Source organism: Carcharodon carcharias, chromosome 26 (assembly GCF_017639515.1).
Source record: "Carcharodon carcharias isolate sCarCar2 chromosome 26, sCarCar2.pri, whole genome shotgun sequence".
Taxonomy (NCBI): domain Eukaryota; kingdom Metazoa; phylum Chordata; class Chondrichthyes; order Lamniformes; family Lamnidae; genus Carcharodon; species Carcharodon carcharias.
Window position 1 is genome coordinate 36,958,210 of NC_054492.1, and position 26,508 is coordinate 36,984,717.

The 26,508-nt window shown below is 38.2% G+C and overlaps 1 protein-coding gene across 1 annotated transcript in view; it reads right to left on the reverse strand.

Moving 5' to 3' along the window:
- igdcc4 (immunoglobulin superfamily, DCC subclass, member 4) overlaps positions 1-26,508 on the reverse strand; it is a 140,446-nt gene that overhangs the window by 45,912 nt on the left and 68,026 nt on the right. Inside the window, exons 5-9 of the mRNA XM_041174907.1 lie at positions 17,270-17,404; positions 13,344-13,499; positions 12,528-12,938; positions 11,433-11,597; positions 5,109-5,246 (exon numbers count right to left, since the gene is read on the reverse strand). Coding sequence (XP_041030841.1) covers positions 5,109-5,246; positions 11,433-11,597; positions 12,528-12,938; positions 13,344-13,499; positions 17,270-17,404 — 1,005 coding nt within the window. The remainder of the gene's footprint in view (positions 1-5,108; positions 5,247-11,432; positions 11,598-12,527; positions 12,939-13,343; positions 13,500-17,269; positions 17,405-26,508) is intronic.

The window sequence follows — 26,508 nt, forward strand, 5'->3', positions numbered from 1 at the left end:
ACCCTGTTTAACTCCATTAGTGACTGGGAATGGGTCAGCAGGCTCACCATTATCCAGGATTGCCGCAAGACCAGAGTTTGACTACATTTGTCATTTCTAACAGCATGGGAGAGTCATCAAGAGAGCAATTAATTGCTTCTTCATTGATGGTGAAGGCCAGTTGAGGATTTGGTTAAACTCATCTGCCCATCTTTCTAGAATCTGGGCTTCTTCTATGAGCAGTGTTGCCCTGCCGACACCAAGGATTGGTGATGGACTGGTAGACTGGGGCTTGTAGACAGATTTCAGAGCACCATAGAATCTCTTCCAGTCTTTGTGATCTGTATATGACTGAAGTTTGTCTGCTTTCTGATTCAGCCATGTGTCTTGCATCTCTGAGCATACAATGGAAAGTCCTGCGGATGTTTCAGCAAGTATCATGCTTGGATAGTGATGACTTATTAGTAAGGTAGTGTAGAGACGATGTTTCTTCTCCAGTAGTTTCCAGATTAGGTCATTGTTTTCATTGAACCAGTCTTGATGCTTATGAGAGGTAAAGCCAAGGGTTTCTTTTTTTACTTTATTCTTTCATGGGATGTAAGCATTGCTGCAAGGCCAGCATTTGTTGCCCATCCATGATTGCCCTTGAACTGAGTGTTTGCTAGACCATTTCAGAGGGCAGTTAGGAGTCAACTACATTGTTGTGGTTCTGGGATCACATGCAGGCCAGACCGGGTAAGGTCAGCAGATTTCCTTCCTTAAAAAGGGCATTAGCGAACCAGATGGGTTTTTACAATAATCGATGATAGCTGTCACGGTCACCATTACTGAGACTAGCTTTCAATTCCATATTTATTAACTGAATTTAAATTCCACCAGTTGCTGTGGTGGGTTTTGAACCCATGTCCTCAAAGCATTGGCCTGGACCTCTGGATTACTAGTCGAGTGACATTACCACTATGCCACCAACTCCCTCTACAGCAGTGGAGTACACTATATCCCTGACAGTTGCCCAATCCCACCAAGTCATCCTCAAGGCAGTGTGTCCCTTTTTGCTGTACACAAGTGACTCTTGAGTATCTCTGAGGGATGTCCTTCATGACTGCCTGTTTTGAGCCTTGAGAAAATGAGACGCTTCTGAACTTTCATGCCCTGGGGGCATCTAGCGGGATGGATCTTGATATTTAGCTCCAAAATGATAAAATGCTAATCAGTCCAGCAGTCAGCACCACACGTGGTTTTACACGTACATCCTGTCTGTCCCTCTGCCTGGTGATGACAAGTCGATTAAATGCCACTGCATAGAATGGGGGTGCATCCAAGATATATAGTTGCGATTCGGGGGTGGCGGGGGGGGGGGGGAATCTGTGCTTGCGATTAAGAGCTCGTGCTCAGCACACATCTTCAGCAAAAGGCGACCGTTGCTGTAAAAATGCCAATCTTGTTTTTTTCCTGATGAATCTTTCCCATGCCTGGCAATCTGCACAAGCTCTTGCATTGAAGTCACCAAGAACAATTAGCCTTTGATTTTGACACAGTAGCAATCAAGGAATGGAAATCATCATAGAATTTATCCTTGACTTCATCAGGGTTTGCCATGAAAAGGGCGCACACATGAGAGTTGCTTGCCTGTTGCCATGCAGGGGGAGTTTTAAGTACCATCACAATATCATTACACCCTTGAGAAGGCAAATCAACTTACTGATGAGATAGCTCATGACAGCAAGGCCTCTGCCAGGTTCACGCCATTCTTCTTTTCCACAGCCAGTCCAAAAGATTGTGCAACCGGTACCAATTTCCTTGACCTGACCCTCTCAGGTAGACAAGTCTCGCTGAGGGTAGCGATCTGGAGATTGTACCTAGCCAGCTTTCTAACAATAAAAGCAGTTTTTCTCTCAGGTCTGTTGGCTGTGGTGTTGTCCACGAGACCGCATATGTTCCAAGTACCAAAATGGTGGCTCAGTGTCACTCTTACTTTTTTTGAGATTGACTTAAAACCAAGCTGGGACCCCAGCTGCGGCCTGCTAGTCGGGGAGGTGAAGCAGACAACGTTTAGGGCACCTAAAATTTGTTTACTTCACATCATGAGTAATCTCAATAAACAAACGTTATAGGAACAGGTTGGGATCACATTCCAAATACTAGACTTTTAATGCATCAAATATACACCTTTACATCCAGTAGGAAACGTAAAGATTTTACAACAATACCAACTGGCATTTATATAGCACTTTTAAAGTAGTAAAATGTTCCAAAGTGATTTCCTAATTTGAGTTCCCAGTTTCAGAAGGTCCATCAGAGGCACTTAGTACAGGTGAACACATCCTCAGAAGCAGAGAGGTAGGGAAGAAGTGGCTTACAGGTTAAATTAAGATATACCACATTCCCAGTTAACAGAGTTATATACTGACACTGATATAAGCTAGAAACACACTGCTTAGCTCGTAAACAATGTCATTAGTCCAAATACTTGTAACTATAAACAATTAAGTATTTAGAGGAACAATAGTGGAAAGGTTGTGTTCATTTGTGGAAGGAACTCTTTTCCAGGAACAGAAGTCCCTTCAAGTTGTATCCTCCAAATGAACACAATGAGTAGGCTTTGGGAATCAGGCACCGCTGCACAATAAGCAGGCTTCAGGAATTAGGCACCGCATCAGAAAAGCAGGCTAGAAACGTGCAGCTCCCAACCTGGCTAAGTAAAAGGGAATGGAGTGGCAATCTGACAATCGGAAGTTCTGACCCAAAGATTATTTTAAGGAGGAGTTTCAGATCAGGATGGATGGCAATTCATTCCTTAAGGGTCTGTGTAAATGGAAAATCAGAGCCTAAAGCTCAAGGAGCCTAGCTCATCTGATGGCTAAAATGATTATTATTGTACATTATAGAAACTATTCACTGTTTCATGTGTTGACATTTAGAATCCATGATGAAGGAAGAGTTCACTTTATAGCCATTGCAGAATGGTGCCTTTCCTAACAAATACAAAAGCGATTTCTCTTTTATGCATGTACCTTAACAGCATGGAAGGAGGAAGGCAGACACCATGGGCACAAAGATACAACATGTACACGGGTAAGACATGTTAATATGTTAACAGAATGACTGGAGCTAGGAAAAATAATCGCTTTTGTATTTTGCAATATAAAGAGATTTATTCGGTAAAAATACAAGTGTGGCAAACACCAAACCTGAAAGAGCAAGGTATTTTAGTGGTTACAATTAAACTGCTGGAAACAGGATTCGGATCTGAATATGATCTCTGCTCTCAGAACTTCTGCATCTAGCAGAACTGCCACACAAGGAGATACTGAGAGTCAAAAATCTTATTTGCCTGAGCTAATAATGGATATAAGGGTAAGAATCACCAATTCACACAATAGTAGTTGCTAAGTCTGCAACTACATCTTGGTGTAATGGTATGGACAACTTAGCAAGACAATCCCAAAATAAACATCACTAGATATTCAATGTCTGGAATAATTTGTGATGTTTCATGCTGAGATGTCATGTGTTAGTTTAATAAAGTTGACCTTCTGAAGAGAACAATGAAGTATTTGCATTGCAATTCTGAAAACTCTAAACACTTTGTTTCCTTTATTGGTTAAAATTAAATATGGTTGCCATGTTGTCTGCCCAACAGAGTAATAACTTTGCCAACTCATCCAGTAAGGTAATAGAATGTATAGATCATGTAAATTGCTCAACAGGGTGGCCATTTACTCCATATGTTCAAATTCAATTGATAGTTTAATTACAGTAACGATGATCTTAAGGAATCTGGGAGTTTTATTCATGCAGTAGGTAGCAGAAATTTAATGCGCCCTGGTCCAAGTTATCATGTGTTAGATGGGAGACCATGTTATGAATCTGTGCATCATACTTGTATTTGGAGAGGGAATTAACCCAAAATGTATAGCATAATTCAAATTAGTGCTGAGATTTTCCTACAAATTTTCAATACAGCAGCATATTACAGACATTTGAGGCACAAACAAACAATTACAGGTCTTTGCTCTATAAGAACATAAACTGGTCATGCCTATTCATACAAAATGTTCACTGGGAACCAACCCAACAAGCCAGAATGCATAACAGTCAGGAATTTAGTCAACGGTGCAAAAAGAAAAGTAATTGATGCTAAGAATGTAGCTGAACAGAGCGAGCACCATGGTGAACAGTTCAAAGTCCAGTTGATGCTCACCGCTGCTTATTGTATTCAGTATTTTGGCTGAGTCAATGAGACTAACGTTCTGATCCCAAGCACAGTCTGGAGAAGTAAACATGAGAAAACTACCTGCGCAGAGCAGCCAAAACAAGATAATTGGTTTAGCAGTGTGGAACTGGAAAGATGAGAATCAAAGCTAAATAAATAAAAAAATACACTATTGGGGTAGCGTAGTGGTTATGCTACTAGGCTCATAATCCAGAGGTCTGAATTAATAACCCAGAGACATGAGTTCAAATCCCACATGCCAGCTGGGGAATTTAAATTCGATTAATTAAGTAAATCTGAAATTTAAAAAATCTAGTATTTGTAATTGTGACCATGAAACTATTGAATTCTTGTAAAAACACATTTAGTTCAGTAATTGCTCTTTAGGAGAGGAAATCTGCCAGCCTTATCTAGCCTGGCCTACATGTGAATCTAGAACCACAGTGTGATTCTTAACAGCCCTCTGAAGTAGCTCACCACCACCTCCTGAAGGGCAATTATGGGTGGACAATAAACGCTGGCCTTGCCAGCAACATCCACACTCTGTGAATGAATAAAAACAAGTTCTGTCATAACCCAAGCTCTGCAAATGGCACAGCTAGCTAATTTCATACTGTTTTTATGAAAGGAATAAAGCCATGGGGGAAATGACCAGAAATAATCCTGTTACTAAGAGAGATACCATTCCATCCATCTGACAGAAAAGGTTGTAAATTTTCAACAATGAAGGATTGCTGTTCTAAAGCTGGCCATCATATCAAATGTTCTAAGCTGCAGATATCGTGCTTTGTAATTCTGAGAAATACAAGGAAAATAAAAATCTCAACAATGTCTTCAAAATAAACACTTTCTATTTTCAAATAGTAGGTGTGTGACAGAATTCAAAAATATCAAACAAGCAAGATGTACATACCTTCTTTCAATGTGCAGTAATCAATGCGGTATTTTGTTATTTTACCATGACTGAGCTCTGGAGAAAGAGGAAGCCATGTCACCCGAATATCAGTGAGGGTAGGAATCGACAAGGACAGCTGAGGAGCAGTACTTGGGACTGTTGACAAATACAAAGAAAGCATAAGAACAAATAAAGTGGCAGGGGGTGGAGGAAGAATTCCACAAAATTCCCTCAGACTAGGTTTAACAATGAAACAGAGCTCACTTGTAACATTAATTCAAAGTCAAAGCTTTTTTATCACAAAGAATTGCCATTTTTTTTCAATGCACTTGAATATATCTCAGCCAGTCCAGTTAAGTAGAAGTACAGAACCTCTCCAGACATGGAAAGAAAAACCATCTCTTAGAAGATGCACAGGTTAATACAAATCCATAGTAGTCACAGTGGATGGGCACTGCAGAATATTTAAACCTGTTAAACATGACTAAAGGGTGTAGAGAATGAAAAGAAGAACCTTAGTTATGGCAGAAGGCGAAGCTAACAACTGGAAGTATGGAGGTCATGTTGGAATTGTATAGAACATTGGTGAGGTCACAGCTGGAGTACTGTGTGCAGTTCTGGTCACCACATTATAGGAAGGATGTGATTGCACTGGAGGGGGTGCAGAGGAGATTCACCAGGATGTTGCCTGGGATGAAACATTTAAGTTATGAAGAGAGGTTGGATAGATTTGGGTTGTTTTCCTTGGAGCAGAGAAGACTGAGGGACGACCTGATCAAGATGTACAGGATTATGAGGGGCATGAACAGGGTGGATAGGGAGCAACTGTCCCCCTTAGTTGAAGGGTCAGTCACGAGGGGACATAAGTTCAAGGTGAGGACCAGGAGGTTTAGTGGGGGAAGTGAGGAAAAATTTTTCACCCAGAGGGTGGTGACGGTCTGGAATGCGCTGCCTGGGAGGGTGGTGGAGGCAGGTTGTCTCACATCCTTTAAAAAGCACCTGGATGAGCACTTGGCATGTCACAACATTCAAGGCTATGGGCCAAGTGCAGGTAAATGGGATTAGGTAGGTAGGTAGGTCAAGTGTTTCTCACATGTTGGTGCAGACTCAATGGGCTGAAGGGCCTCTTCTGCACTGAGATTCTGTGACAGTTTTCTTCAAAATGCTGACCACAGGTCCAATAATTTTGGGGCGGGGGAAGATCTTGTGATCACTGATTGAGTTTGCTTCACTGATCTAGTGTAAGTTTTAATAAGATGAATTGGAGAAGCTTTTTTCTACAATGTGATTGAATAAATTTTGTTTTGCTAGAGTGCAGCTAAATAATTTTCTTTTGATGGAGTACAACTGTGAGCAAAAGTTAAATTGGGGAGGAACAATACAACTGATAAACAAAAGGTAGAAAATAACCAGTGAGGAAAGAAAAAGGTGGTGAGAAACAAAGTTGATGCTAGTCAACGTGACAGTCAGAAAGTAGTGGGAACACACAATATGCTTGTACAGGTACAGTCTCTGAAAACCTGCAACCTCAGGGCTGAATCCGTGCTGGATTTGGACACTGCCAGTTTTTGGGCTGAGCAGATTAACCCTTGACCCCACCTGACTCAATCAGACTGCAGGAAAAGACTGGCGCGCGAAGCCGCTAACTAGTCTGGTGCGCCGATGCAGCATTTAGCCAAAGAAGCTGGTAAGTTGTTTTACTTGTTTAGTAAGAATTAAAATTCATGCATGGCAGCTTATAAAAACGTCTTTTGGACAATTAAGGTTTTCAGAAAGCCAGATTTGTGACACCGTACCTGTAATATTATGAATGTATTTTTCTTCCCCCCATAGCAAATCCCAACCAGACGGGATACACTGTGCAGACAATGCAGACTTAGATTACTGCAACCTAAACTTGATTTTTTTCAGGTTCGTAAAACCTTTCTCTCCAAACTTGACCTAAAAATATCTACCCTATCTCACTCCAATAGAAGCACATTTGGCTAATTACAGCAAGAAAAAATTCACTGAGATGCACCCACCATAACACTTGCCATCATGCTGCGACTTTTGTTAAGCGTTGTTTTAAATGTCATGACTAAACTGAACAGATCATCACATACTAAAAAGAAAATGACAGACTAACTCCACAAACTTGCAACCTCAATGCAGAGATGCCTCAGCTTCAACAAGCTTTACGGAGGCCATCGTAATCACTTTCCCCCCATATCCTGCAACTAGTTTAACTTTCATTTAATTTACATTTTCTTTCTTTTGTATCCACTGGAAAATGATAAATGGTTAGAAAAAAAACTCAAGTGGCTGTTAAATGAATACATCTAATTTAAATTTGTCCAAATGACTCTTAGTACGAAAAATAATCTCAAACAGGAAGGGTGATGTGAAGCCCATGCCCCCCAAATATCAACTCACATTATCATAAATTAAAACTTCAAGGCAAAGATAAGCACACTTCTCCACTTTAAATTCACAGAACATTGACCCACTGATAATTTCATAAGAACTTATAATACTGAGTATTTCATGATATGATGCAAGGTGGAGGCCCATATTTGTCACATTTTGTCTTTGTCAGTTTCATTTGCTTCAGTTATAGATATGGTCATTGGTGTCAACATACAACCTAAGAGGAATAGCTTCTTATTTTTGAAGGTTTGAGCTGAAAAGGTTAGCTCCTACACAATAGTTTCTGGAGTTCTAACTTAGGTTCATAGGAAACATGAATAAGAAAGAAAGCCAAGATCAGGTCACTTATAATAAAAGAGGTTAATGTTCTGATGCCTGTCTAATATAGGATATTCCTCAAGACTTTACCTCAAACTTTGATCACCAGAAGTTCAAAATCAGCATCAAGAGTGTTTAGCTGAGACATGTGAATTGTTAGAGTGGCCAAGACCTAAGTTTTCTACAATATGGGAACAGGCTAGATGATGCACCTGCATTTGCAAAATCACTAGAATATTTTTTATGGATTCTCAGCAGAACTTTTCAAGATAGCTTGCACTCATGTAGAGAGGATAAGAAATGAAAAAGAATACAGGTTCCACTATCAGTACTTTTTGGATAAGATCAATGAATTTTTAGTGCAAGATGTCTACAGAATTTTTGTCCATTCACAAAGAGCACGAATACAACTATGTGGTCAATAGTTCATAAGTAACTCTTTTATTCTGAAATCTTGCAGGATTTAGTTCATTGAAAGAATGATATTTAAGGTTTTTACTTCTGATATATAGAATATCTGGAGGTTATTAAATTATGACCAACTGTTCAAATTGTCAAGTTTTAACTTGAGAAATGTTTTTGGTTTCCTTTGAAGAAACCAGACTGATTCAAAAGGCATGCATCCATTAAATAAATTGATCTAGACTGAAATACAGATATGCTCAAACATTTTCTCCCATTTTCATCAAAAACAGTTGTGAACAAACCGAAACTAAAAACAAAGTTGTGGAAGTAGTAATACAGATAGTAAAAGGGAGCCAGCTTAGTATCTTATCAGGTTAATATCTGATCCAGAATGCGCAAAGTTCATTCCCCATCCCTGTGGAAAGAGCAAAGATTGGCAACCAATGGAAAGCAAGCTGCAAAACATGTTCAAAGACAACTTATATAGCCTTTAATGTAGAAAAGGGTCCCAAATGCTTGCTTAATTTTTAAAATTAAAGCTTCTACACAATCGCATGATCTCTCAAAATCTGAGCCAAAATTTTTACTTTCTCTGGGTCCTTTAGGTCAATCCACTTGAAGTCACTCAATTTTGGTTCTATAAATCCCTAGCTTCACACAGTGAATTATCTCCTCCATTTCAAGCTGAATTCATGACAGAGATTCATATTCATCTTTGCCCTTTAGATCCACAAAAAGCCCACTTTCTTCTTCTATGTGCTGCAATCACATTCACTCCTGATGCCCTTCAACTGTGCCAGAAGTGTTCAAGCACCTGCCCTTGTGGGTTCCCTGAATGAATATTGAGCCATGGTCCGATTCAGGATTTAGCTACCAGTGGCAACAGTGCCAACAGCAGCCTTTTTGAGATTCTACAGCCCAAAGAATTCAAACAGGACAAATCAATCAAGAAATTAAGAGACCATTTTACAAATATACCCTAGCAACAGGGAGCCTTGCCTGCATGAGGAAATTAGGGGTGCACAATCCATGATTTTCCATTCACTAAAACTGATCAGGCTTTTTGAGCCCAGTTTCTTTGTCTTCAACTGCATTTGTGTACACTATCTAACCACATGATCATATATTCACTCCTCCACCTTGATATTCTCCCCTACTTACTTCGAGGATGAACCCCCAATCTCTTAGTGACTCCTCCATCTAATTCATAATTCATGTTTCTTGCCTGGAATCATATTTTACCACCTATACCCAAGATTTTCTCTCCATACCCAGTTCATCAGGATATACACACATTTCCTAGGTTCATGCTCACCCCACACTGCCAAGTTCCATATAGCCCATCAGTCCAGACTTGCACTCACAATGGTCCACAATTCCAAACATTTAGTCCAGTCCTATCCCAGACTTATTTTTACACAGGAATAATCACATATCTTGATAAATTTTCGAGTCTTTTCTACATGCTTCACTTAATATTTTCAATCTCCTTGTCTTAGGTCCCTATTGTAGGTCAGTCCTAACTCCCTATGCCTAAGTCTTCAAGAGCATTTAAACTATATTGGAAATCTAGATAACCTTTCAGTAATTTGCCTAGGATAATGAACAGAACAACTTATCCATTAATTATTAACTACTGGAATTATCATATGCATTCACCTTACATCTTACTTTAAATTAAGAAAATATATTTTACAAGAGATAAACAAGCAAATAATTACTAATTTAAGATATTTACATGCAAGCTCCTAACCAATTCCTTGAAACCATAGTAAGTCAGAGTCACATGCTATATTAACAACTTTTCCTTTGCTACAAGGTTCAATCAGCTACAAGTTCTTGAACAGAAAGCTATTTTTGGGGCTCCCTGGATTTAAACACTATTGTCAGGTTCAAAAATAAAGGCTACCAGACATGTAACATGAACAAATCTTTATCTCTGCTTGCTCAAAAGAAGGTGCAGATGGCTTTTAAATTTAACATGGATTTAAAGGAACTGTCACCAAGTCAAAACTAGGAAAACTAGACCCCTATGCCTTCGTGTCATTGATCCTACAAGCTTCACACCCCTTAGCATGATGATCTTCAGGACATTTGAATTCAGCTAATATCCTAATTTTGCACGTACTGTGTACTTTTCAAGATCCCCTGGCATATTGCCTGGTCCTTCCACCTCCTAATGCTTAGTAAAAAAGATCTTGTTTGTTGGTGAAGATTGCTTATTAGTTAGGAGCATTTTTCAATGGTCAAAACATATCCACGTAAAAGCCAATTCTCCCCTTTCCCTCACCTTATTCCATATCTTAATCGGCAATGATCTACAAGTGAGTTTTCTATGAACATTTAAATGAAATTATGTTGTACTGATTCGTCATACCCTTTATATAATTTTTTAATAGATTAATAGCAATCCTGACCTCAGTCTTACGCTGAAGCCCTTTAAATATATATAAAATGGACTCATAAGCAAACAGTAACAATTGCGCATTTTATTCTTTTGATTTACTGAAGTAATAGAGAGAAATCTTATCGTAAAATGTTAACCATTCAAGTTAGTCTAAATATATAATGACCTATTTAAATGTATCCATTCTCTTAAGGATTCACTATACCATAATAGGTGTCAGCTGTGGTTCAGTTGTAACACTTTGGTCTCCAATCACATTCCAGAGTTTTGTGGTTATCACAGATACAGCAACTTTACGCCCTTCCAAGTGCTGCAATGCCAAGTCACTCTAAGATACCAGCATAGCGAAGGGAAATTACCTCAGACGGTGACTACCTGATTTCTGTATTTAACTGTGTATATGCAGTCACTGCAAGTAGTTGCTCAATTTATTCTTTGATGACAGTGAGTACTCCTCATTATTTTTAACCACCAAGTCTGGGCCATAATTTAGTCTAACACTTAAATGCAATATTAAGTGAGTGCTGCATTGTTGGTGTTACCAGTTTATACCACCTGTCCTGTAATTTGTATAATTCTGTACTTATATTAACCATGGTGCATTTCAATAATCTCAGAGTAATACTTACCTGAAGGTGGAAACATACATAATGAAAGAAAGAGCCTCATTGTGAATCAGATACAGACAACCTATAAGCAGCTGATGGAACTTTTCAACACCCTGACAGGATCATACCATTAAAAATCATCAACATCTATAATATCCAAAAGAGCAAAACAAATACATTACCCACAGTCCTTACCATCTTCCAAAGTTTGCACAATCACAGAGTGTGAGGTCCTACTGGCACCAAGTTGGGAGTAAGCAACAACGTAAAAGGTATAGTTAGTGTTTGGTTGCAAATCTTTTACTTGAAGCTCTGTAGTGTCATTATTCACTGCAAACTGGTATTCAACATTGTTTGTACCTGTAGGAAAAAAAACCACGTAACCAGAAACTGAACTGATCAATGATGAAGAACGACAAGTACCATAACACAAATAAGCTACACTATTGATTTGCATTTGAACTTCGTGAAGGTCAGTTTGAGATTTAATTTAGCATGAACTAGTGAAATATATAAATCTCAGTGTCAAATACACTGAACAGCATGGGATGGGGAAGGGATTCTATGATAGTTTTCACAGCATGTCACTTAAATGATTTTTTAATATTCCAAAAAACAGTTTTTTCTTTCAATGTTTCCTTTTAATTGTATTGGCACCACTTACATTTAAAGATTTCAACCAGTCACTTCATAGTATTAACTTCTCTCTCAGGATCAGGGTTGTTGGCTTCAAATCTGCGTAAGTACGGCTGATACCTAATTCCTATAGCACTATATGCTCTGAATTCCACGACAGCTAAAGTAAACACACTTGCTACAATAATATTGATGCGTATCGCTTATTATTAACTGGATAATAGATGGCCCACTTCCATTGTTTGACAGGCAAATTCTGGACAGTGTAGTAAAAATAGTCATGCCAAGCTGAGTGTTTATTTGGACATAACACTATGATCTATTTGAAGCTCTTCAGTTAGTTATCTTCCTAAATTTTACAATTTTTGTTCAATTTCCTTCTGGCACCCAAGAATTTCCTATCAGCATAACTAGACTACAAACTGGCAATTGAAACAATTCAACTACAGAGCTAATTGGCTATTTGGAGACACTATCAGCACCTTGTGTTTGATCAGCTGGATGAAAATTTACCATCTACCTCAGTTTTGTACTAGTAACCTTTAAAATCACCCAGAAGAACAATTTAATCACTAGTTTGCTGGCTTGAGAGAAGTTAGTTCGATAATGAGTTGCTTCATGCCTGGATATAAAACACAAATTTTGAGCCCTTACCCACTGCCTTTTGATAGTGAAGGGAGAATCCAATAATTTGTTCACTGTTGTGTTCTGGGCGCTCCCAGGATACCAATACTGCAGTACTTGATAGAGGTGTGGCAGACACACTTTTGGGAGCACTGGGCAAACCCTCTCGAACAGTCACAGCAAGTTTGGCTGTCGTGCATGCCATTCCAAGTCTGTTCTCCGCAATACACTGGTAGTAAGCAGCATCCTCCAGTCCAATCTGATTAATCACTAAACTGCCACTGTTCTGGACCTTCACACGTCCATTGGACATGATGTCCTCTCCATTTTTCAGCCATCGAATTTTAGGGGTAGGTTCACCTTCAGCTTTACAGGCAAATCTGGCAGTGCTAGCTCGAATCCTAGAAATTGTCTCTGGAAATTGTGTAATCATTGGTGGGGCTGGAAAAGAAAAATGGAATTTCAGAAACTTCTTTCAAACGCTTGAGCCAATGTACCAGCCTAGAATCACAAAATAATCCATCCTTAACATGTTTCTAATGCCAAAAAAATTAAGAACTAAATCAAATCTTGATTAATATGCAGAATCATTGAAGAAAATGGGAAACTTAAAAACATGATTGTATTTTTCCATAATATTTATTATGACAAAGAGTCTGGTTCTTAAACACAAATTAAAGTTTACAATTAATTTTCTAATTTCCCATTTTGTTAGATATAGCCTATTTTGAAAATTAAAATAGTTTTCTTTTAAACACAACACGCGCATTTGCTTTTGCATTTCATACAGCTGAAATTATACATCACATAAAATACTCTAGCATATAAATGCAAACACACACGCACCTAGCACTCGCAACTCAGCAGCAGCAGTGACAAACTGTCGGGTCCGGGGTTTATTGGCACGGCAGACATATACACCAGAGTGAAACGGCTGTGTATGAGCAATCATAAGATTTGCCCTTCCAATCACAATGACATCAGTTGCAATGGGTTTACCATCTACACAAAAAAGTGAAAAACGATCAGTTACATAAAAAGGAGCAGCTTCTGTTAGAACAAGCTCCACCAACAGACAAAAAGAGTCAATCTACTTACTGTCCCCATCTTAAAACGTCTGAGACTCATGCCAGGCTGACAGAGGCATTAAAACCAGCTGGTTTATTTACAGTTCTGCCATTTTCAATTGAAAAACACTACAAAAAAGCGCTAGCTGACCCACTGAAGCCTCTATTCATGGTTGCCAACCAAAAGTTTAACTGAATGATGCAGGGCTATGGTGAAAATCAGGGGAGTGGCACTAGGTAAATTGCTCCAGTGGAGAACTGGCACAGACAAAATGAACCAAGTGGCCTCCTTCTGTTCTGCAACTATTCTGTGATTCTGTGAAAATGTTTTTCACCATATCAATGTAAAGAAAAAAAAAACCCAAAGATTCATTTATGGCGATTATATTCAAATTTAAACACTGCCTCATCATATCAAAAAGTTACATTATACTTTATAAAATTGATAACTTACGGGCTGCAGTAATTGTTATCCAGACAATGAAAAGCATAAGTGAAAATTATTGCAACATTGATATGATTCACCATACAGCATCATATTATTTAATCTTGAAAATACAAGCTTCATATAGGAAATGTTTGAAAAGATAGTTGGTCCAGAAATTACAGAATGCCATAGGCTTGCCTGCAATCTCAAGATATCCAATTGGAAATTACTTCTACTTACACTGATCTACTTGTAGAAGATAGCTTAACTCATGCCAATTGCAAAAAGGCAGTTATTTCCTCTACATAAAAGCTGCATTTATGTCCATGTTGGCTGCGCAATCAAATAATACATTAAAATACAATGTAGTGAGTTCTTGTTTCATTTATTATTGAGCACCAGTAAGTCAAAAAATCATTTGTATTTGTGCAAAATTTTGCATGCCAGGAAGTTACTTGATAATGTCCTTTGAAGAGTCAGGTTAACCTTCAGTGTCTTGACTTTTGATTGGCTGATGAAACGCTTTGCAACTGGCCTTTAAATTAAATGAATTAGTAAATAAATTAATAAATAATTATATTAATTGAATACACTTAATTTAGTAAAATGTTTCTCCCTAGACGGGTGTACCTACCCAGTATTAAGCAATGCATAATTTCTGCCACTGGAGGTCTCAAGTGAGCATTATAATTCCTCCAACACTGTCAAAATTTCAGAACTGTAATATTGTAAATTACTAAATGTTTTCTGCTGAGTATGTGTGCGGCTAAAAGCGATCATCTTGTTTAATCTTGCGTTGTTTGCCCTTTATTCTAAGTACCGTTCTTATCCCAGTAGAAGTTTTGCTACCATTATCTTGTGTATTCTGTATTTGCTGACTTGGGACATGAATTTTTAACTCCTTGAAAGTATGGTCATCATTGTAGTGGCTTCTTGGGGGATGTGTCAGCATTTGCAAGGTCACTAACAGCTAAAAAGTTTGAAAATCAGTGATGCAGATAATTCTCGTTAACAGTAATATTGTGAATTAAGAGAACTATACACAGCAATTTACAGTTCTATTTAGAATATGGAACCAACAGTGCAGTTTGATGGGCAGGTCAACTTCACCAAAAAAATTAACAGGTTAATGAAAAGGTCCACAGAAGATTCTATGTCAATCTCTGAATGAAGCTGTTTTCCACATGTTTAAAAAATTCAAACTTAAGGTCACAATGTTTTTTGGTACACAAAGCACTCATCTCATCTCAATTTTCTCAAATGGTATAAAAGTTACAAGTGTGCCTTTTACACCAGTCCAACTAATGCACTAGAAAATCGTTTAGGATATTTTGTTCTTGGACAATCAACTCAAAGTCATGGTGAAGGCTTAGTTAATTATTAGCTTGGGTTTGGCATAACAGAGAAAACAGTTACCATTTACCACAAAAAAACACCTCAAAACTAAAGGTAATTACAACATTAAGTTTGGTTGAAGAAGGATATTCAGTTTTGTTGATCTCATCTTTCCAGAATACCATGCCTACCATCCTTTTGTCATAGATCCAGCCACTTCTAAACTAAATCCATCGTCTTTGGCCTCAACTGTCCTTCCTGACATCCAAAACTACAGATCACGTCAGTGTAGAGAAATGCATCCTGTCGTTTCCCCTTTATAACCTTGTACCCGTTGCCCGCTGCCCCAGAATTTGAGGGATTTTCGGCTTATTTTCTCTATTCTATTAAGTATCATATGTACACTTATAAGGTCCAAACTGAGGCACACTGATTGAAAAGCCCTACCTTATTATTTAATTGTATAATTTAAGGTTAAGTACATCAAAGTGGAAGATATTGCTTGGATGATTGCTTAAGCACCTATAAATTTGGCAGGAGATGGAGGAGGAATTTGAACCTTTGCTTGACAAAAGTAGCTCCAGAACACTTGTGGCGTAAAATTTGTCTTGGTACAGGGTGCTGACTCATGATATTCACCATCATTTAAGAGGTCAACATCAGTTGTGATGAAAATGGTCAATTCTGCACAAACTTGGGTGAATTGCAGCTCCACCCTGACTCAAAGTTGACTGGAATTGCAAATAGGGAAAACCTATAAAGAGATACATTGACACTTGGGGGAGATGGCGTGGTGGAATTAGAGTCAGGAGCTATACACATATGTTTCACTTTATGAATAAATCTAAAACTGAATAAGTATCTGCTTCTGGCTTCCTACTTCAATAACTCACTGTCAAAAGTTTAACATTTATTAAGTAGTGCTTTGCAGCTCATTCCTCTATCACCAGGGATCAGCCTCACTGTTCCAATCTAAACTATCTCAACAGCAGAATGACCATTCTATCAGAGCAACCACATCTGAATACTCCATGTGCAGTCTGACCATAACGTTGTACAGTTTTGATATGCTAGATTTAAAAAGATATCCAGATCTTAGTAAAGAATTCAAATTTGCATTTATAAACCATCTTTCACATCTTCACAACTAATGAATTACTTTGGAAGTATAATCACTTTTATTATGTACGCAAACACAGCACTTACTTGCACCTGGAAATGTCCAATAAATAGCAATGAAATAAATGACAAATTAATCTATTTTGCTCTGCTATCTCGGGAATAAATATTGACCAAGGCACCAAGAAAACGCCTTTACAGGCAAACATGGCTTCAGTTTGATCTCCTATCTAGAGGCAGCGCCTTTGACAATGCAGCATTCCTTCAGTGGTGTATTTGAAGCATCAACCTCAATTATATTCTCAAATCTTACCACGAGGCTTGAATCCATGACCTTCTGACTCAGAGACATGATTGCCAGCAGAGCCAAGCTGACTATATTTCTTACACTATATTACACTATATTTCATCACTTTACTTCTGGAGGCAGAATGTTGGTACATTGCTATTTTGTATTCACAAACAGTAAATAAAGTTCATTGAAATTCAGCTAGTAATTTTCATTATTAACAATATTTATAATAAAATGATCTGAATGAAACAGACAGCACAATCACAAATCAATAAGCACATCAGTTTTCATTCTGATGGGAGTGGGGTAGGAAGAGGAAAGAAAAAAATCTTTAACTGGAATGGGAATGGTACCTAAAGGAAGATGATGCACTATAAAAACCAGAAATGTTGAGATTTAAATGGTGTCCGTCGATTTCTTTGTGGCAACCAAGATGTACAGTTCTAATATTAAACACAGTTGTCATAAAACATAGCTTCAACTTGCTTCATGAGATAACTTTATTTCTGATGAATTTTTAATTTCAACTCACCCTGCCGAATCCAAGAAACAAATGGTGTTGGATCTGCATATGCTAAGCACTCCATGATGGCAGTCTGACCAGCTGTAACAGTCACATTCTTTGGGTGGGCAATAATGACTACATCTGAAGGGATTGATTTAAATCCTAAAGAAAAAGATAGTTGGTAAAACAAATTAAGAACTTAATTAATTGATATACATGCAATGATCCTAACTCTTCCAAATGTAGGGGAAAATGCAGGAACAGCACTTTGTCAAGAAATATTATTGGAAATTATTTTAAAATAGAGTTTACAGTTTAGTGGTCTCTGTGTATGTGTGTTAATCGGATTAACACCAGCTGATCTAGAGACTTTGATGTATAGAGGAAAAGTAGGTTTCAAATGGTAATTAGATAAACATGGGGAAATAGAAGGGGACGTGTAAAGGGGGCAATTTGCATTTTTAAATCGACCGTTCAAAAGAGGTGAAATATTACACCTAACCAGATGAAGCTCAGAAACAAATGTGTTTATGTTTTTACAAAGCTTACTGGTAAAGTGGGTATTATGAAAGGATTTTGTTAGAAGATTTAAAGTTAAAGAAAACCTAGTGGCAATGAAAATTTGCATTTAAAGAGGAAAATATGTATAAAGGTAGAGAAGACTGGGGTAAAAAGGAGGTATTCTAAGATCTAAAGCATCCAGCCTGTAAGCCTCAGGTCTGTCTCCATGGGCTAAGAGCTGAAAGAAACTCATTTTGAATGCGACCGTCCAAGGTATGCTTTGCCAGGGGTCAAATTAGGGGATTTTTGTAGTTACTATAGAGTAATTTTGTAGACATATCCATGTGCTTACAATCTTTCTTGTATTAATAAATTTTTAATTTAGTTTTATGAAAAACCTCGAGACTCAGTGTTCTTATTACTACTGAATTCAAAGACTGCATCTCGAAACATACAAATTGCAAAAATGGGTTATGACAGTTCTTTCAAGTTTCCCTCTGGGATTTGAACACTCAGCCTTTACCATCTGCTGTGTCATAATAATTTCCATCGAAAACTCAGTGCTTCGTTGCAGGCATCAATTACATCGGAAATTTTTAAACCTGTTCAGCATTCTTTCAAGCAACACTCAGTACTTAATCCCATGTCATTATGTATCACTTCTGTTCTCCCTAGCATCACTTGCAAACACCTACACCTGTTCCTGCTCCAACACTATGAAATCCACGTGCATTGATTTTTAAAATATACCCTACATCTCTGCGAGCCTCAACTGCATGAAATATTTTGCAGGTACCACTGAACCTTTCCAAAAATATTAAGTTTTTGACCAGCAAACTAAGCAGCAATTCCTGTTGTCTGTCAAACTGGGAAATTGCCGTTTTCTGCTGATAAATGCATTCGATCACCATCACCATTTTGCATAAATATGGCTTTCTGAAGGAATAAACTTTGGCTTTATGGGAAAACTCATTAGCTCTTTGTTTGCTCCTGCTATTCCCTGGAACCCAACACTACCGCAAAATTGAAGCAATTCCACAACCTAATTCCTAAGAAATTGGAGTAGGCCATTCAGTGCCTCAAGCCTGCCCCACCATTCAATAAGATCATGGCTGATCTGCCACGGGCCTCAACTCTTCTTTTATGCCAGCCCCTCAACTCCCCACCATTTCAAAAATCGACCTCCTCTTTAAATACTTTGTGATCTAGCCTCCACAACTCTCTGGGGTAGAGAATTCCAGAAAGTCACTGCCCTCAGAAGAAATTTCTTTGCATCTCAGTTTTAAATGAGTGTCCCCTTATTCTGTAACTATATCCCCTAGTTTGAGGTTTCCCCATTAGTGGAAACATCTCAACATCTACCCTGTCAAGCTCCCTCAGAATCAGAACATTTCAATAAGATCACCCCTCATTCTTTTAAACTCCAATGAATAAAGCCCTATCCTGTTTAGCTGTTCTTGATAAGTCAACCCTTTCATCACAGGAATCAGTCTAGTGAATCTCTTTTGAACTGCCTCCAATGCCAGTATATCCTTCCTTAAATACAGGGACAAAAACTGTACACAGTGCTCCAGGTGCAGCCTCATCAACACCCTGTACAGTTGTAACAAGACTTCCCTATTTTTAAACTCCAATCCCTTAGCATTACAGGCCAAAGTTTGCCTTCTTAATTACTTGCTGCACCTGCATGCTAACTTATTGTGTTTCATGCACAAGAACACCCAGATCCTCTGTGCTGCACTTTTTTTTTTTAAGTCTTTCTCTATTTAAATAATAGTCTGCCTTTTGATTCTTCCTACTAAAGTGCATGACCTCACACTTTCCTACACTAAACTTCATCTGCCAAGTTTTTGCCCCCTCATTCAACCTATCTATATCCCCTTGCAGATTCCTTATGTCCTCATCACAACATGCCCTCCCATCTATTTTTGTATCAGCAAATTTGGATACATCACACTCTGCCTCCTCCTCCAAGTCATTAATATAGATGGTAAATAATTGAGGGCCTAGGACTGATCCTTGTGCCACTCCACTAGTTACATCTTTCCAACCTGAAAAAGACCCATTAATCTCAACTCTGTCTCTTGTGTGTTAACCAATCCTCAATCCATGCTAATACATTACACCCAAACTGTGAGCTCCTATCTTGTGCAATAACCTGTTATGTGGCACCTTATCGAATGCCTTCTGGAAATCCAAATACACTAAATCTACCGGTTCCCCTTTAGCAACTCTGTTTGTTATATCCTCAAAGAGCTCTAGCAAATTTGTCAAACTTGATTTCTCTTTCACAAAACCATGTTGACTCTGTCTGACTGCGTTAAGCTTTTTAAATGTCCTATTTCTTCCTTAATAATGGACTCTAGCATTTTCCCAACAACAGATGTTAGGCTGACTGGTCAATATTTTCCTGTTTTTTGTCTCCCTCCCTTCTTGAGCAGGGGCCTCACATTAGCAATTTTTCAATCCGCTGGGACCCTCCTGGAATCCAGAGCGTTCTGGAATATTTCGGTCAATGCCTCTGCTATCTTCACAGCCACTTCCTTTAAAACCTGTCTCCTCTCTCCTAGGGAAAGAGGCAGAAAAATGTTTTTTTTGTTCTGCAAAGGACTAAGCAGGTATTTTTCTGTGCAGTGTAATTATTCTTCCCAACACAGTTCCTATAAGACTACTTTCTTTTAAGCATCTACAATTTTAGAAGTGTACATCTGTGCCTAAGTCATCAGCATTGTATACCCCACATTCTTCAAGCTATCACAACATATTAGTAAAGAGTATCATTCTCAACTGAGAGCAGAGAGTGTGCATCTCTCTCATTCAGATGGAATTAACATTTTTCTACAAGATCTATTCAAATATTTCCTGAGAAATGCATTACCGTATTTATTGAACACATTCCATGTACTAGGGCAAAGGCAGATTGCCCTCTAAAAGCCTTAAATATACACTTTGTACTTTACAACACATGACACAGAACAAATGACTTTATTCACTTTCTTAAAGATCATCAACTACCGTTATCACAGCTTTCAGTATAAATACCAGACCACATGGCAATACAGTTTTCAGTGCAAATGGTTAAGCATTAGAAAACAACCTTTCAATGTATAAACACAGTTCTACATTAATATGAACATAAAACAATATTACAGATAGGAAAATATCTACTGGTCCAGCCAGCTTGCCCATTACAATAGTGACAATTCATGAGTGCAAGGATAGGGGTTAAGGTTGAGTTTTTTTTTGAGCAAGAGGGTGGTGGTGGCAGATTTGAAAGCAAGGGTGCCTTAGGAAAGGGAACTATTTACAACATCAGCTAGCATGGGAGCCAGTAAAAGAAGTTGGGTGGTCAGTTTAGTGGAACTAGGGTCAAGAACTAGGTAGTGGGTCTCATGGACAAGATGAACTCAGAGAAGGTGAGGACACAGGAGTGGAAAAAGGAGAGAAATAATGCTAGATAGGGGAACTTGCGAGTTGTTTGGCTTGGTTGGCAAAGGGAAGGGAGGAATGTGACAGAGGCAACTGAATAGTTGGTCTCAATCCTCGTGACAAATAGAATGAGCTCCTCGCACTGTTGGAAGAAAGATTTGGAGCAACGGGGCAGTGGGTTTGAAGGGATGATTGGCAGTGGATAAAAGAAGCCAGAGGTTATCTTTGCATTTCAGGATACTCCTGGTACATTGAGCAGTTTTAGTAGAGGAGAGCAGGGCCTTTTGGTGTTTGATGTGGTCCAGCCAGATCTGGTAATCAATAGTTAGACAAGTTGTGCACCATAAGCATTTATATCCGTGTCCCCTGGACTTAAGGGATTGAAGAAACACAAAGTAACCATTCCATTAGAGTTATTTTGTTAAACCAAGGGAAATTTGACTGGTCACAGTGTGCTTAGATGAGAAGCATTTAATCCCATAATGGGTCGGAGTTCCATGTAAAGTGTGCCAAGTATAAAATTTCAAGTTATGTATTAGCCTCTTGTAGGTTAAAGCACCTGTTTTTGCCCTATATGGCCAACTCGGCAATGCCAAACCAGTCATTTGTATATAACCTGAAGGCCATAGCTTTTCTTTTGAACACTTGCTCTGTAACAACATCCTGGAATTATGTTTCTCAAGGCTCATCTCCTTGACCTAACCAATTCCATTAACTTTAGGCTCATGAGAAAAGTTTAATTACTTCACAAAAAGATCAGTACTCCATTTTATCTAATCCATTCATGGCTGGAGACTCTCCCAAATATTTGGCCTTAGCTGGGAAATAATAAAGTGACACAATAGCACAAGCTTCAAAGCATTATATAACTGCCTATCTATAACATCATATTTTCTTATACATGCTCAGTCCTTGATTTAGTCCAGAAGCTAATGAGTTTACTGTCTGTGAAGCATATGGAACAAAGAATTTATTCTATTACTATAATCTGTTTTCCTTTTTCTAAAGGCTATGAATAATACACATTTATACATGCTGTTAATACTCAGCAGCCAACAACACTGTAGCCCAGTAAGAGTTTATTATTTATGTCAAACTGCCAACAGTTAAAGTGCTAATTTAGCACAATATTACCTACCAACCAATATCAACAGCCAATTATTCTAATAATGGAAAGCATCTAGTAAAAAATGGCTTTCTTCCAATAAAAATGAGATATCTGTTAAACGAGGAGAAAAATGTTTTTTCCCTTCAAGGTTTATATTTGCAGCCTTGCACACAAAGATGAGGTTTTTTTGTGCTGTATTGTGACAACATTCATCTAATCTACTGTGCGGCCTGAGATAATTGGTGGAGAATCTTGCTTTGCTATCTCTTCCTCATTCTCTCCATCTTGCCTTTCTTCTGGTTCTTCTTTCCCCCACCTTTCCCTCACTTAATATCTATTTAGTTATTTCTACTTTAATTCTTTCCCCTTCATCCTGGCTCACATCTTGTAACTGCAGAGGTTGTAAAGTGAGATGGATCTAAACCTAGATTCTGATCTGGTTACACAATAAACAGAGGTAGATGACATTGCTATTTTTCACAAAAGACTGGGACCGCAGTTGGAGCCCATTATTTCAAGGAAGGCTACCTGCTACCAGCCCAGATATAAAATACAACTTTACATACTTAGCCGCAATATCAGTGCCAATATTAAAAACATAAAAACAAGATATTAAATGCACAAGAATAAACAACTCTATATCAGGCAAGTGCTATTTTTCTCTAACTTTTGCTACCAATTTCACATTTTTAATAGGAATACTTCACAACTGGGTTTCAGCCAGTTAATGAGAAATGTAGATAGAATGTATTGTTTTTCAAGCATGAGGAATTTTGCTATCAATGTGTTACATTTCTGTGTAACTAAATTACTGCTATTACTTGAAGCACTTAGAGATAAAGGCCAATATTATTTAAAGTGGCAACTTAATCATCCATTTGCAAGATTTTATTTATTTCTGAGGTTTTGGGGAAAGCTGGCAAGCCAATATTTACTACCTATCCCTAGTTGGACCAAGGGCGGTTAAGAGTCAATTATGGCAAAGGACTGTTGCCATGCATAGATTAGACCAGGCTGAGGTGGCAGGTTCCTTTCTCCAATGGGCATTAATGAATTACTTGGGTTTCTGGAGCATGATTCATCACTGTTCACAGTGAACAGTATGTGAGAGTGGTGGGATTCATGTGAATATTGGCATGCACATCCAAGGCTCACACAAAATGTGTTACAAGTGGTAGTGCCAAGTACATCATGGGCAAAAGTCAACTTGCTGCCAAGTTGCCCCTTTACAACGTGTAGCTACCCCATGACAGTACGCACTTAAACAACAAAAGGACAGCATCAAGGAAGGGTGCTGGCACAACAGACAGGAGTCAATACTGTCAATAAAAACATCACAGGTACAAATAACAGACTCTGACTCACTATGGGCAACACTTTGGGAGGTCAACTGGTTTGTATGGAAAATAAATATAAAGTACTCATTTAAAGAAGCTATGAACATTTAGGAATAGATTTCTTCAACAAATCTGTCTTTTACTGTTACACTTAACTGTCATTAGTGGATAATATCCTTCCCATGTAATTTAATTTTTCTTGCCAGAAACATGTAAATCTACTGCAAAGGCATTTTGGGTGAATTCCCAACAGATTTCATAGAATAAGACAGATAATCTGGTCTATTAATCAATGACAATCTTTAGCCTACATGCTGGATCTAAAATTTGTTCAGGAAATTAAAGGCCAATAGCTACAGGCCACAGTTCCGCTTCAAAAAAAAAACACAAAGCTAGGATATTTTAATTATTCATATGTTGCTCTAAGGTCACACGCCAAATGCGAATATAAATTAATAGAAAATTTAATCAAATGGCAAGGTACTAATTGATCTGAAAATGGACAGAGGCATTTGACAGGGTGGGCTAACATGATATCCATCATGGCAGAAGTTTAAGGGAATTATCTTCACATTGTACACTGCTTTAGAAGTTATGGATATAGGTTTCTGAAAACATGTTTGCTTTGTTAATTTTACTCTAACATTCGAGATTTGTACCATATTTTAGTATCATTCATTATAATATTGCTATGAAAATAAATTCTGTTTGCAATGATACATGGCCTTTGTGTTTGTCATAATCTCCAGAGAAGGCAATATGGAACAGTGACAGTGTGTGAGGGATGGATTACAAAATCTCACTCTCTAGTCAGGCAGAAAAGGTAAGACATGAGTGCATAACCTACTAAAGAAAAGACTAGAGATGGTTAGTTCAGAGAATATTAATTTGTGCGTTTAGCTCATAATAGGAACAAAATTACATTTTATTTTAAAAGAGGTAGAAAATATCTGCAGTTCACTGGAAAATTGTATTCTATTAATTCAAATACTTCATGTAAGATAAGCCAGGTGGTTCATTTGCAATTGGCCTCATCTGACTTGAATATTTACAGCCTGCCTTCGGAAAAGGCCGAAGTATACACCTGATGGCACATCCGTGATCAGAGCAATCAATATACACAAGGACTTCCCCGCTGGAAGTCCCCACGCAACAACTGCAAGAGAATTGCCTGGGAAGTTTAAACTTCCAATGGGCAATTACCCTACACTAGGAACCATCCAAAGCTCTGATTTAAATCAGAGACTTCGGATGGTTCCAACTCTCTTAGCAGAATAGTTACCAGGAAAAGTTAGAAGGATCAAAACCACTTCTAACTCCTAGGTAATTATGGTACTGAACCCCTGATCCCCCTCCAATTAACTCCCTGACCACTCCCAGACTTTCCCACCCCACAACAGCCCAACTACCTTCAGAACCCCCTCGACTATCCCAACATCCCCACCCATCCAACTCCCTGGCTTCTCAAACTGCAGTTAAACACAGGGGCCTTTAAACTTACCCTGGCTTATGACAGCTAGTGCTGCAAAAACGGGATGTGGCTTCATTTCCCCCGATGCTGCAGTCCTGCACCAGATGGAATCAGGAAGCAGGTACGCTTCACATTTCTCACCAGGCCCTGGTCAAAAGAGCTGGCAAGAAACATGCAGCTCCCAACCTGAGTAAGTAAAAAAGAGCAGAGTGGCAATCTGACTGTGACTGCCACTCCTCAAAGTTTTGGCCCAATATCCCCTTATGTGGGCCAGTGTCAAATTTTGTCTTAAAAGCCCTTGTGAAGAGGCTAGGTATATTTTATCATGTTAAAGGTCCTATATAAATGCAAATTGTTGTTACTGTCATCATATCCTATTGAAGGTTTGAAAAATTAACCAATAATTTAGCAAAGGATGGCAAACCCCTTATGACCAATCTGAGCTTTAACCTAACATTGATAGTTACAGTATTGACAACATGTATTTATACATAGTTAATAATGTTACAAACCAATGCATAAATATTTATACATTTCAGGCAAAACTATCATTTCATTGACCTAAAGAGCTTTGCTCTCATTTTCTGACAATTAACAAGAGAATCATTCAATTTCAAAAGTTTACCTATTTGCTTTGATACCTAACCGGGGAATTGACGATCAGTTGATACAAGTGATAATTTGCAACCGTCCCAAATAGTTTCGATAAGCTCTGACAACAAAAAAATTGAAGAAAGATCCCAAGTCTTTAGCCTTTAGAATTTGTTTGCTGCTGCTACTTCAGCAAACACTAACTAATTGCACCAGGAAGATTCCACAAACAATTAATGAGATAAATGGATCAGTTAATCTACTTTATTTTTAGTGGCTCTGTAAAACTACCTGCTCTTCTCCACAAAGCGTCATGGGATGTTGTACATCCATCTGTACAGGTAGATGGGAGCTCAGTGTAATACCTAATCCAAAGGATTGCACCTCCAACAATGCAATACTCCCTTAATACTGCCTAGATTATGTACTCAATCCTTTTGAGCTCAGGGTTTCCTGCTCTTAGTCATTATCTGGTTGCTTCTTCCAGAAGGTACACGTCAAAATTAAGTAACACAATTATATTTATATATAATTATATAATATGTTATGCACAAACAGCCTAGCAACACTCTTTATTTGTGCGCACACAAAGAAGGGCCAAAGAACAGGAGTGCTGTTTCTGAAGGTTGTAAGGAAAAGGCAAGGCTGAGAAAGAGGAGTTTGAGTAAGCATTGTGTACCACATTTTTGAGGTCTTGGTAAAGAATGAATTAGAAGACAAAATGATTCTCATTCAACACAATGAGAATATATGAAGGAGGAAGTGCATGTATTGTTTACTTGAAGATCAGGAGGAACATCAAAGCAAAGTTTAGAACAGCAATGAACAT